Here is an 11,844-nt window from a genome sequence, read left to right as displayed (position 1 = left end):
ACATTCCCCCCCCCCCGAACCCAGGAATCATTTTGAATTACTGCAGCCAGCCATAATATGCATAGCCACAAATGAAAAGGCATAACTCAACGCTGGCTGGCAAATTTTTAAACCGTCTTTATGGAATAGAAAGGAATACAAGGAAAATACACAGCAAAACCAACAGAGCATTAAACAGGAGGATCCTGGCACACCTTCCCATAATTGTACCAGAAGAAACTTAACCTGTTGAATTTCTGCCTGCTATACAGCACAAGTGGCGCTGTGGGTTAAACCACAGAGCCTAGGACTTGCCGATCAAAAGGTCGGCGGTTCGAATCCCCGCAACGGGGTGAGCTCCCGTTGCTCGGTCCCTGCTCCTGCCAACCTAGCAGTTCGGAAGCACGTCAAAGTGCAAGTAGATAAATAGGTACCGCTCCGGCAGGAAGGTAAACGGCGTTTCCGTGCGCTGCTCTGGTTCGCCAGAAGCGGCTTAGTCATGCTGGCCACATGATCCGGAAGCTGTACGCCGGCTCCCTCGGCCAAGAAAGCGAGATGAGCACTGCAACCCCAGAGTTGGCCACGACTGGGCCTAATGGTCAGGTGTCCCTTTACCTTTTTATACAGCACAAGAGCCCCCCCACCCGTGCCAAACAAAGCCTAGGTTGCCATCCTTTACCTCCTTACCTGGGAGTAGGCCCCATTAAGAGACTTTGCCATACCTTTGTAACACGAGTTTCTTAAAACAGTGCCTGGTGTTTAGCTCCCGCATGCCTGAGCCTCTTTGTAAAGTTTTTGGATTTGCTTTTTGGTGAGCAAGGGGGATTTTTAAATTAAAAAACCATTCTACTACCTTTATAGTATAGTAGTATTTTCAGAAAGTAACTTCTATTTCTATGGGTTCCAAGCTGTATTTGGACTACAACTCCCATCATCCCTAGCTAGCAAGACCAGCGGTCAGGGATGATGGGAATTGTAGTCCGAAAACAGCTGGATACCCAAGTTTGGGAAACACTGGGTTAGACGTTTGGAATTCGGAAGACCTTCTTGCTGATCTGGCGTAGATCACTTGAGCTTCTGTCTGCTGCAGATAATGTGTGAACACTGATTATATATTATATATTATATATTTTTTAATGTCTTTATACGGCCATTGCATCAATGCTCTGTGCTATCCAAAAAGGAATCTGCTTTGTAGACTGGTCCAGGCTTTGGTGGATGGTGTGGAGGTTGCCGAAATGCAGGTGGAATTTCTCTCCAGGGGCTCCTCCCTGCTTGGCTCCAGGTGATGCAGATGTTATTGATGTGTCTCAGGTAAAGGTCAGGCCTCTGGGGGAGACGAGGCAAGAGAGCTTTGTTCCAAATCAGACATGTGATTGAATTCTGGCACTCTGCAAAAACGCCCATGGCGTTGCGATGCCGCTTGTGTTCCCGAACCTGAAATTATTGCGGGTTGGCATAGAAAGTTGGTGGAGGAAATATGAGAAGCCTGGGAGGGGTGATGAATGGTTGTGTATTTACAGGCTGCAACAAAATGTTGCTGCGTTCTGTTCAGCAGCTCTGTTCCTCCTCTCCCTGGTTTTCCACTCTTGACCTCCCTGGCATTTAGCATTCTGTGCTCGTTTGATTTCTCCCCCCCCCCCCCCGCAAATGAGTTTTCCCACCTCCAGATCTTTTTATTGTTACAGAATGGGTATAGCTCAGTGGTAGAGGATCTACCTTGCATGCAGAAGGCTCTGGGTTCAATCCCAGGCATCTCCAGGGATGTCTGGGGATGCCCCCTGCCTGAAATAATGAGCCTCTGCTTGTCAGTATAGACAATACTAAGTTAGGTGGGCCAAGGAAGTGGAAGATTGGCAACAGAAGGTAATGGAATACGCAGAAATAGCTAAATTAACGGGGGAAATCCGACAACAGGGCGATGAAACATTTCAAAAAGAATGGAAGAAAATTATGCTGTACATAGGAAAGATATGCGTGAAATAGAGAAACCAGTAGAATTGAAACAAACCTCATAATGTGCCATACAAATAACTTGATTGGAAAAATAACAACAATAAGTACAATGCAATTAAAGTAACCAATAGTAGTTGCAAATGATATATGGATTATATATAGAAGGATTTATTCATCTACAGACATTTTATGGACAAATTTGGAAGCAGAATAACTATATGTTGTTGTTTAGTCGTTTAGTTGTGTCTGACTCTTTGTGACCGCATGGACCAGAGCACGCCAGGCACTCCTGTCTTCCACTGCCTCCCACAGTTTGGTTAGACTCATGTTTGTAGCTTCGAGAACACTGTCCAACCATCTCATCCTCTTTCATCCCCTTCTTCTTGTGCCCTCCATCCTTCCCAACATCAGGGTCTTTTCCAGAGAGTCTTCTCTTCTCATGAGGTGACCAAAGTATTGAAGCCTCAGCTTCAGGATCTGTCCTTCCAGTGAGCACTCAGGGCTGATTTCCTTCAGAATGGAGAGGTTTGATCTTCTTGCAGTCCATGGGACTCTCAAGAGTCTCCTCCGGCACCAGAATTCAAAAGCATCAATTCTTCGGTGATCAGCCTTCTTTATGATCCAGCTCTCACTTCCATACATCACTACTGGGAAAACCATAGCTTTAACTATATGGACCTTTGTTGGCAAGGTGATGTCTCTGCTTTTTAAGATGCTGTCTAGGTTTGCCATCGCCTTTCTCCCAAGGAGCAGGCGTCTTTTAATTTCGTGACTGCTGTCACCATCTGCAGTGATCATGGAGCCCAAGAAAGTAAAATCTCTCACTGCCTCCAACTATATATAAAATTAATAAAGACAATGCAAAAAATTTAGAGGCGATATAAAGAAGTCAGAAGAAGGAAGGAGGGAAGTCAGCACTTAGGAGCAAGTACAAATCTAAAATGTAATAGAATATGTATATGTAATATTAAATTTGTAAAACTAATAAAGATTATATTGGGGGGGGGGAGCTAGGTGGGCCCAGGGGTCTGCGGAAATTATAAGGCGGCTTCCTACGTATGAACTGTGCTACCTTTTAAGTTGTGTTAGTTTGCTCTAGGGATGTTTCTGGTGACAGACGTCCACTGCGAGAAGCAATTTCATCTTGTCTTCCTTGCCAACCTCTGTGAATCCAGTTACTTTTATCTGTCTTCAAGGGCTGGGCTAGGAAGCTGTGTGTTTCCAGGCTCTGGGCTTTGCACAAAGCTAAGGATTAGCTTTGGAAAGGTGGCGGGGTCATTAAAAGTCTGCAAGGTTGCCTAACCTCATCCATGCTTGCTGGACCTCTCCAAACTGCAGAACTGGCGTTGTTGTTGCTGCTGCTGCTGATTAAATTTGCACACCCACAGGTCTCAGGGCAATTCACAGCGTAAAATCACAATACAGTGGTACCTTGGGTTAAGAACTTAATTCGTTCCGGAGGTCTGTTCTTAACCTGAAACTGCTCTTAACCTGAAGCACCACTTTAGCTAATGGGACCTCACGCTGCCGCCGCCTCGCCGCTGCTGCGCAATTTCTGTTCTCATCCTGAAGCAAAGTTCTTAACCCGAGGTACTATTTCTGGGTTAGCGGAGTCTGTAACCTGAAGCATCTGTATCCTGAAGCGCCTGTAACCCGAGGTACCACTGTACAAAAACACAAAAAAACACCACAAGACAAAATTACCTCGTTGTTAGGCTGAGCTTAATCTCACCAAAGCTTAGTAGAATTAAATACAGTGGTGCCTCGCAACAGGAAAAGAATCCGTTCCGTGAGTCTCTTCGTCTAGCGGTTTTTTCGTCTTGCGAAGCAAGCCCATTAGCGGATTAGTGGATTAGCGCTATTAGCGGTTTAGCGGCTATTAGCGGCTATTAAAGGTTTAAGGGATTAGCGGATTAGCTGCTAAAAGGCTATTAGCAGCTTAGTGCCTTAGAAAAAGGGGGTGGGGAGCGGAAAAAAACACCCCAGGAATCGCAAGGCATTTTCGTCTTGCGAAGCAAGCCCATAGAGAAATTCGTCCTGCGAAGCACCTCCAAAACGGAAAACCCTTTTGTCTAGCGGGTTTTTCGTCTTGCGAGGCATTCGTCTTGCGGGGCACCACTGTACAGCCTTTTGCTTCTCCAAAGTCCCATTTTGCTCATGCAAGGGATGCGTTCCACTTTTGTAAGCAGTTGATCTTTTAGTGTGGCTGCACCTGCACTTTGGAACTCCCTGCCTCTTGACACCAGGCTGTAGTCTTTCTGGCACCTACTAAAAACATTTAAAAAAAAAAAAAAAAAAGCCCATCCAGACACGTAGAGCATGGAGATAGAGGTTTTCATCTGGTTTTTAGCTCATTGTTGACTTTAACTTTTAAAAAGGGTTCTCAATTGTTGTTTTTCAACGCTTACAGATAATTGCATTGTACAACATTGATTGTATACCACTTTGGGTTTGTTTGTTTTTTTAAAAAAGCAACAACACACACAATCAAGTGGCATATTAATTTTATGAAATACAGTGGTACCTCGGTTTACAAACTTAATCTGTCCCTGAAGTCCATTCTTAAACCAAATCCGTTCTTAAAACGAGGCACGCTTTCCCTAATGAGGCCTCCTGCCGCCGGTGCCCTTCCACTGTTTGGCTTCCGTTCGTATACCGAGGTATGTTTTGCAAACTGGGCACTACTTCCAGTTTTGCGGAGTTCGTAAACCGAATAGTTCATAAACAGGACTGTTCGTAAACGGAGGTACCACTGTAAATGAATAAAAGTCAAGTGGGTTGTTTGGGGACTGGGTTTGTTTGTGAGAAGGTGGGTGTCAGGGATCTGCCATCAGTGTCCGAGGGAGAGAGCAAGCTCCGAAGGGATCCCAGAGAGCGTCCCGGGAGTGGGAGAGGCAGCCCATCTTCTGGGGGAGAGAATCAACGTAGCTCCAGTGGAGAAGGGGGGGAGATGGGGGAATCGGCGAGGCGATCCCATGACTCCTTGCCGGGGACCAGCGGGGAGAGGAAGGGTCCTCCGCTGCCTACGCCCTCCTTACGCAGAAGGCTTCCGCGCAGGGAGAGTAGGAGGAGACTGGGCGTCAAAGAACTTCTATGCTGGAAGAAGTTTAAGAATTGCCCACTGATGGATTCTGCCAGCGATTGAGACAGTCACGGGCGAGTGGCTGCCCGGACAGGAAAGGTTCACTCAGGCAACCCAGCCAGACGTTGGGACAAGCTTACGCACGAGCAACCCCTAGAACCATTACAGTGGGTTTATTCTGGGTTGAGTTTTGGCTCCCAGCAGAGGGGGTGGGGGCAAAAATAGGAGCCCTGAGCCTCAGTCAGAGGATTCAGGATTTAATTTGGGCCAAAGCTGAAACTGAAGTCAAACCCCAGAACTATTTGTTGGGTGCCCCCTACTTCAGCGCTGCATGTAAAGTGTGTGGGATCAGGACCCCCCCTCCCACCCTTTAGATTTAGTATAAACATTAGAGAATAAGCTGTGCTATTATAAAGACTAGAAGCAAATTATAGAGAATATTGTAGAGATTAAGACTTAAACCATATTTTAACCGCTGCCATAACTGTATTGTATGGTTATATTGATTGATAGCTTAAACTTAATTTTATTGTGTTTCTGATTTGTTTAGTCCGGTATGTGAGTCTGGTCTGGGACCGTAATAAATTCAGTTCAAATTCAAACGTTAAGAACATCGAAAGAGCCCTGCTGGATCAGGTGTTGGGCAAAAGATTCCTGCATTTCAGGGGGTTGGACTAGATGACCCTTGTGCTCCCGTCTGACTCTACAATTCTATGATATTTCCTTGATAATGTCAGGCCAGAGGCCCGTCTACTCCAGCATCCTGTTGACCTGAGTGTGATAGTGTTCTCTCTACTTGTCATTTTCAGTAACTGTTACTTAGCGGCAAATATTTCTGTCCCTGGCAATGAGTGGCGGATTCTGGAGTTAACACCTGCCTGAGTTAAAGCTCCTTTAACATGCAAGGGAATCCTTGCCATGCATGACAGCACTCCCCCCCCCCCCCCCGCTCTTTCATTAATTAGCATTTCACTCTGGGCAATTCCAAATGGGTTTCCTCTCTGAATTGCAATGCAATCCCACCACAGCCCCAAGAGAGACTTAAAAAGGGAGTGTTTGTGGTTGGGAAAGCCAGGCAGTTGAGCTTCTGGCATGGAGTGTAGTGTGTATTTATTTATGCCGCTTGTTTTTATTTATGCAACGAGAGAGGAGGGGAAAGGTTGTTGTTGTGGGCATGAGAAAGAAGAAAGAAAGAAGAAAGAAGATTCCACCTACAAGAAAGAAGATTCCACCTAAACATTAGGAAGAACTTCCTGACAGTAAGAGCTGTTCGACAGTGGAATCTGCTGCCAAGGAGTGTGGTGGAGTCTCCTTCTTTGGAGGTCTTTAAGCAGAGGCTTGACAACCATATGTCAGGAGTGCTCTGATGGTGTTTCCTGCTTGGCAGGGGGTTGGACTCGATGGCCCTTGGGGTCACTTCCAACTCTATGATTCTATAATTCTATGATTCTATGCTTCTATGAATGCCCAATTGTCCTTGATTTGTTTGGCTTCCATTATGCTTTGGGGGCAGGTGGGTGATATTGAGTAAGATGCATTTAGTAGTCCCTCCTCCTCTGTATTATTATTAATAAATCATCATCATCATCACCACCTCCCCCCCTTAATAAGATTTTCAAAAAACAAAATACAATATAAAACCAAACTAATCTAAACAAATATGAAGTGGGGAGGGGAAAGAGTGCAGTGGTACCTCAGGTTACATACGCTTCAGGTTACAGACTCCACTAACCCAGAAATATTACCTCGGGTTAAGAAGAAGAGTTTGGATTTGATATCCCGCCTTTCACTCCCTTTAAGGAGTCTCAAAGCGGCTCACATTCTCCTTTCCCTTCCTCCCCCACAACAAACACTCTGTGAGGTGAGTGGGGCTGAGAGACTTCAGAGAAGTGTGACTGGCCCAAGGTCACCCAGCAGCTGCATGTGGAGGAGCAGAGACGCGAACCCGGTTCCCCAGATTACGTGACTACCGCTCTTAACCACTACACCATACTGGCTCTTAAGAACTTTGCTTCAGGATGAGAACAGAAATTGTGCTTTGGCAGCGTGGCAGCAGCAGGAGGCCCCATTAGCTAAAGTGGTACCTCAGGTTAAGAACAGTTTCAGGTTAAGAACGGACCTCCGGAACGAATTATGTTCTTAACCCGAGGTACCACTGTAATACAAAGTCCTTTTTCACAGGTAAATCTTAACTTGACCCACACAGAGAAAAGTGAATATATACACTACCGAAAAAAGGTATTGTAGTTAAGCAGACCTTAACCTAATATGGTATTTATCGCTGAATTTGTCCATGGAAAGTCTACGTTTGTCCACAGCTTGTTCATGTGTAGTGAGCTTGTATATACCTTCAATCTATTTGTTAAAGGGAACTGCATTTTTTATTTTCCCTGTTCATCAATACCTCTCTTTTTCCGTAGTACTGTAATTCTCCTGTAAACAGTCATAGTTTTCCCCAGAGAATTCTGGGAGCTGCCTTTCGTTACACTTGCCAAGAGTCGTTAGAAAACCCCCGTTCCTCTCCCAGAACTACATTTCCCAGAGTTCTCTGTGAAGAGGGACTAATTGTTAAACAATTATGGAAACAATAGCTCTGTGATGGGGCCTATTGGGGCCTCCTGACAACTTTCTGCACCCTTAACAGCTATGGCTGCCCCCAGAGAATTCTGGGAGTTCAGATTAGGAGAGCCCTAATTCCCAGAGTTATCTGTGATGAAGAGAAGATTACGATTTAACCTCTCTGGGGACTATAGCTTTAGGAGAGGAACGGAGCGGGGTGTGTGTGTGTGATTTCTAAACATTTCTCGGCACCCTTAAACTACCGCTCCCAGAATCCTTTGGGGGAAGCCATGAGTCTTTAAAGAGGTATCATAGTGCTTTAAATGAATGTTGTAGATGTGGCCTTCCCCTCTGCTCTCTCTTCCCCTGCTGCCAACTTAGCATCAGGGAAGACTAATTAGGTACCTCTGGACTTAGGATGGGGTTGCCATGGAAACCCGGTGGCAACGCTCACATGTTGTTGGGTGGGGTAGGAGAGTCTCCGAGAAATAGATCCATTCTGTTGTTGTTTGGGGTAGAGGGAGGACGGATGTCAAGAGAGATCAATGGCATTTCCCCCCTCTGTGGGTTTCTGTGTGTATGTAATGGAGCCCCGGGCAGGAAGGGCCGAGTTGCTGGCTGGCGGTTGGCCCAAGGCCCCTGGCTCCCTTTAAATAGACTACAGCTGCCTTGCAGATAGGCAGGCATGAAAACTTTCCAAGGGGGGAGCCCAGACGCGCCTCTTGGTCACGATGATGGCGGAGGGTGGGAAATAATAGTCTGCGTTTCTCACACACAATCCCATTAATATACCTGCAGGAAATCTCGACTCCCCCCCTCCTCTCCAATGGGGAATATTTCCTGCAGGTGTATTAATGTGATTATCTGTGAGAAATGCAGGTTGTAATTAAGCGTTGGTTTCCTATACACACAATGGAAGATCTCCACCTTATTGGCCACTGGGCATCCTCCCTGCTCGGTGGGGACAAAGGTTGCCTAAGAGCCCACTTGAATCGAGTCCCCGCCGTCTCTGGCCTTGCATCCTGTTTCTCATACTGGTCCTCCGGCCCGATGTCTCCAGGAAATGGACAAGTGGAGACTATTGAGGTGAAGAAGAAGGGGCCAGAGGCCAGAGTGAGAACTGTGGGTTGGAAAGGGTGTCTTTTCTTTCCATCTTCTTCAGTATCCTCTAGGAAACACGCCAAACTTTGGGACTGGGTGTGGACTGTGTGGCTGCCTGCTGAATGGGACACAGATATGGGCAGTCTTGAGGGTTCTGCGGAGAGCGGGGGGTGTGGGGTGGTAAATAATAATAATAATAATAATAATAATAATAATAATAATAATAATAATTTTTTATTTGTACCCCGCCCATCTGGCTGGGTTTCCCCAGCCACTCTGGGCGGCTTCCAACAAAGATGAAAAATACACTAAAATGTCACATATTAAAAACTTCCCTGAACAGGGCTGCTTTCAGATGTCTTCTGAATGTCAGGTAGTTGTTTATCGCTTTGACATCTGATGGGAGGGCGTTCCACAGGGCAGGCGCCACTACCGAGAAGGCCCTCTGCCTGGTTCCCTGTAACCTGGCCTCTCACAGTGAGGGAACCGCCAGAAAGCCCTCGGAGCTGGACCTCAGTGTCCGGGCAGAATGATGGAGGTGGAGACGCTCCTTCAGATATACTGGACCCAGGCCATTTAGGGCTTTAAAGGTCAGCACCAACACTCTGAATAGTGCTCGGAAACGTACTGGGAGCCAATGTAGGTCTTCCAAGACCGGTGTTATATGGTCTCGGCGGCCGCTCCCAGTCACCAGTCTAGCTGCCGCATTCTGGATTAGTTGTAGTTTCCGGGTCACCTTCAAAGGTAGCCCCACGTAGAGCGCATTGCAGTAGTCCAAGCGGGAGATATAACCGGATGGGTGGGGACTATGAGTGACAGCCAGGAGGCTGAGAGGCTGAAGGTGCGTCCAAAGTTTGTTTATAGTTTATAGTTGGTTTATAGTTATTGGTTCACAGTTATTAGTAATTTTGTATTAATGTAACATTTTTATAAGCTAACTATGCATTTTTTAATACTTGTTGTTTTAGTCAGTACATTGGTTAGAATTACACACGCACACTGCTTTTTTTCTGTGGGTACGTATGCCCCTAAACATTTTGTGAATCTAAGTTTGGCCTCATTGAGGGGCAGTATTTCAATATGAGTAGCAAAATGAGAGTACTCCTAAACATTTTTAAAGAAAAAAAGCAGTGTAGATGTGTGTGTGTATATACATATACGTATACATATACATATACAGGTATAAGTTTATATATTTATGGGGCAATATAGAAATGGTGTAAATAACAATAATAATAATTATCCAGTATAGCCCTAAGTTAAGGTCACTTATGCTTGACCCCAGTGCTTTTTTTCTTAAGAAATGTTTAGGGATATTCTCATTTTGACTCAAGAAAATCACAATTTTATAGTTCAAATCGGGAGAAATAAATACAGCAAATGGACAAAAGTACAAAGATTCACCAAATGTTTAGGGGGGAATGCTTACCCCTGCGTCCCCCCTCAGAAAAAAAACCCGCTGCTTGAACCTATCCACTCACAAAAGGGAGGTATTGACACATCTTGAGAGAATCCCCAGAAGAACAAACAAAAAACTTTTCATGGGAAAAAATCCTAAACTCAGTGAGGATTCATCATACTCAATGCCCATTGAATGTTAAGCATCTGCTGGGGAGAAACTGGGGCAGGACGGAATGGAGTACCGTGGAGTGGGGCACGGCTGGTTGACTGGCAGACATCCTTTTACAGGAATGCCCCACCCTGTGACAACATTCTGCTGCCAGCCCCATCTCTTCTAACCCTTGCCGTTTTCTCCCTTCCCTCCCCTCCCTGCCAGCTCTTCGTGATCGACAATGGTGCCGACGACTGGCGGATCGCCATGACCTATGAACGTATCCTCTACATCAGCCTGGAAATGCTGGTGTGCGCCATTCACCCCATCCCTGGGGAGTACAAGTTTTTTTGGACGGCCCGGCTGGCCTTCTCGTACACGCCTTCGCGGGCGGAGGCGGACGTGGACATTATCCTCTCCATCCCCATGTTTCTGCGTCTCTACTTGATCGCCCGGGTCATGCTCTTGCACAGCAAACTCTTCACGGACGCTTCGTCCCGCAGCATCGGGGCCCTCAACAAGATCAACTTCAACACCCGCTTCGTCATGAAGACCCTCATGACCATCTGCCCCGGGACTGTCCTCCTGGTCTTCAGCATCTCCCTGTGGATCATTGCTGCCTGGACGGTGCGTGTGTGTGAGAGGTGAGCTCGCGAGTCGCGCACAAAGACGCAGGGGATGTGCCGTAGGGAGGTGCCTCTTGTGTGTGTCCGGCTGGGGGCTGATGGGAGTTGGGATCCAGGAATATTCGTTGTACTACAACTCCCATCATCCCTGTCTATTGGCCGTGCTGTCTGGGACTTATGGGAGTTGGGGTCCAGGAATATTCGTTGTACTACAACTCCCATCATCCCTGTCTATAGGCTGTGCTGTGTGGGACTTATGGGAGTTGGGATCCAGGAATATTCACTGAACTACAACTCCCATCATCCCTGTCTATAGGCTGTGCTGTGTGGGATTATTATTATTATTATTATTATTTATTATTTGTATCCCGCCCTCCCCGGCCGAGCCATGCTCAGAGCGGCTAACATCATGAAAACAACACAATATGCATAGAAACAGACATCAATTAATTAAAATACATCTTAAAATTAATTCAGACAAGTTAAAATCTGGGCAGGTGGCAATTACAGTGGTACCTCAGGTTACATACGCTTCAGGTTACATACGCTTCAGGTTACATACTCCGCTAACCCTGAAATAGTGCTTCAGGTTAAGAACTTTGCTTCAGGATGAGAACAGAAATCGTGCTCCGGCAGCATGGCAGCAGCAGGAGGCCCCATTAGCTAAAGTGGTGCTTCAGGTTAAGAACAGTTTCAGGTTAAGAACGGACCTCCGGAATGAATGAAGTACTTAACCCGAGGTACCACTGTATCAGGTTGGAATTGAGAGTGGTTAAAGCTGCTCCCATGTCCAATGCCCAGCATTCCCAGATTGGGCTGGAAAAGACTCCTGTTTGGGAAAGCTCTGGAGACCACCTGTCAATCAATGCAGGTCAAGGGTAGCCAACCTGGTGTTCTGCAGATGTTCAGACTGCAACTCTGATTATACCTGACCCGTGTCAGTGCTGGCTGGGGGTTGGCGGGAGTTGGAGTCCAATGACATTTGTGTT

General features: G+C 46.4%; 1 protein-coding gene across 1 annotated transcript in view; it reads left to right on the top strand.

The window, feature by feature from the left end:
* KCNN3 (potassium calcium-activated channel subfamily N member 3) overlaps positions 1 to 11,844 on the top strand; it is a 91,582-nt gene that overhangs the window by 33,547 nt on the left and 46,191 nt on the right. The window contains exon 3 of the mRNA XM_083416559.1: positions 10,455 to 10,873. Coding sequence (XP_083272685.1) covers positions 10,455 to 10,873 — 419 coding nt within the window. The remainder of the gene's footprint in view (positions 1 to 10,454; positions 10,874 to 11,844) is intronic.

This window comes from Podarcis tiliguerta (assembly GCF_965153285.1).
Source record: "Podarcis tiliguerta genome assembly, chromosome: 16".
Classification (NCBI taxonomy): Eukaryota; Metazoa; Chordata; class Lepidosauria; order Squamata; family Lacertidae; genus Podarcis; species Podarcis tiliguerta.
This window is presented reverse-complemented; position numbering and strand designations above follow the sequence as displayed.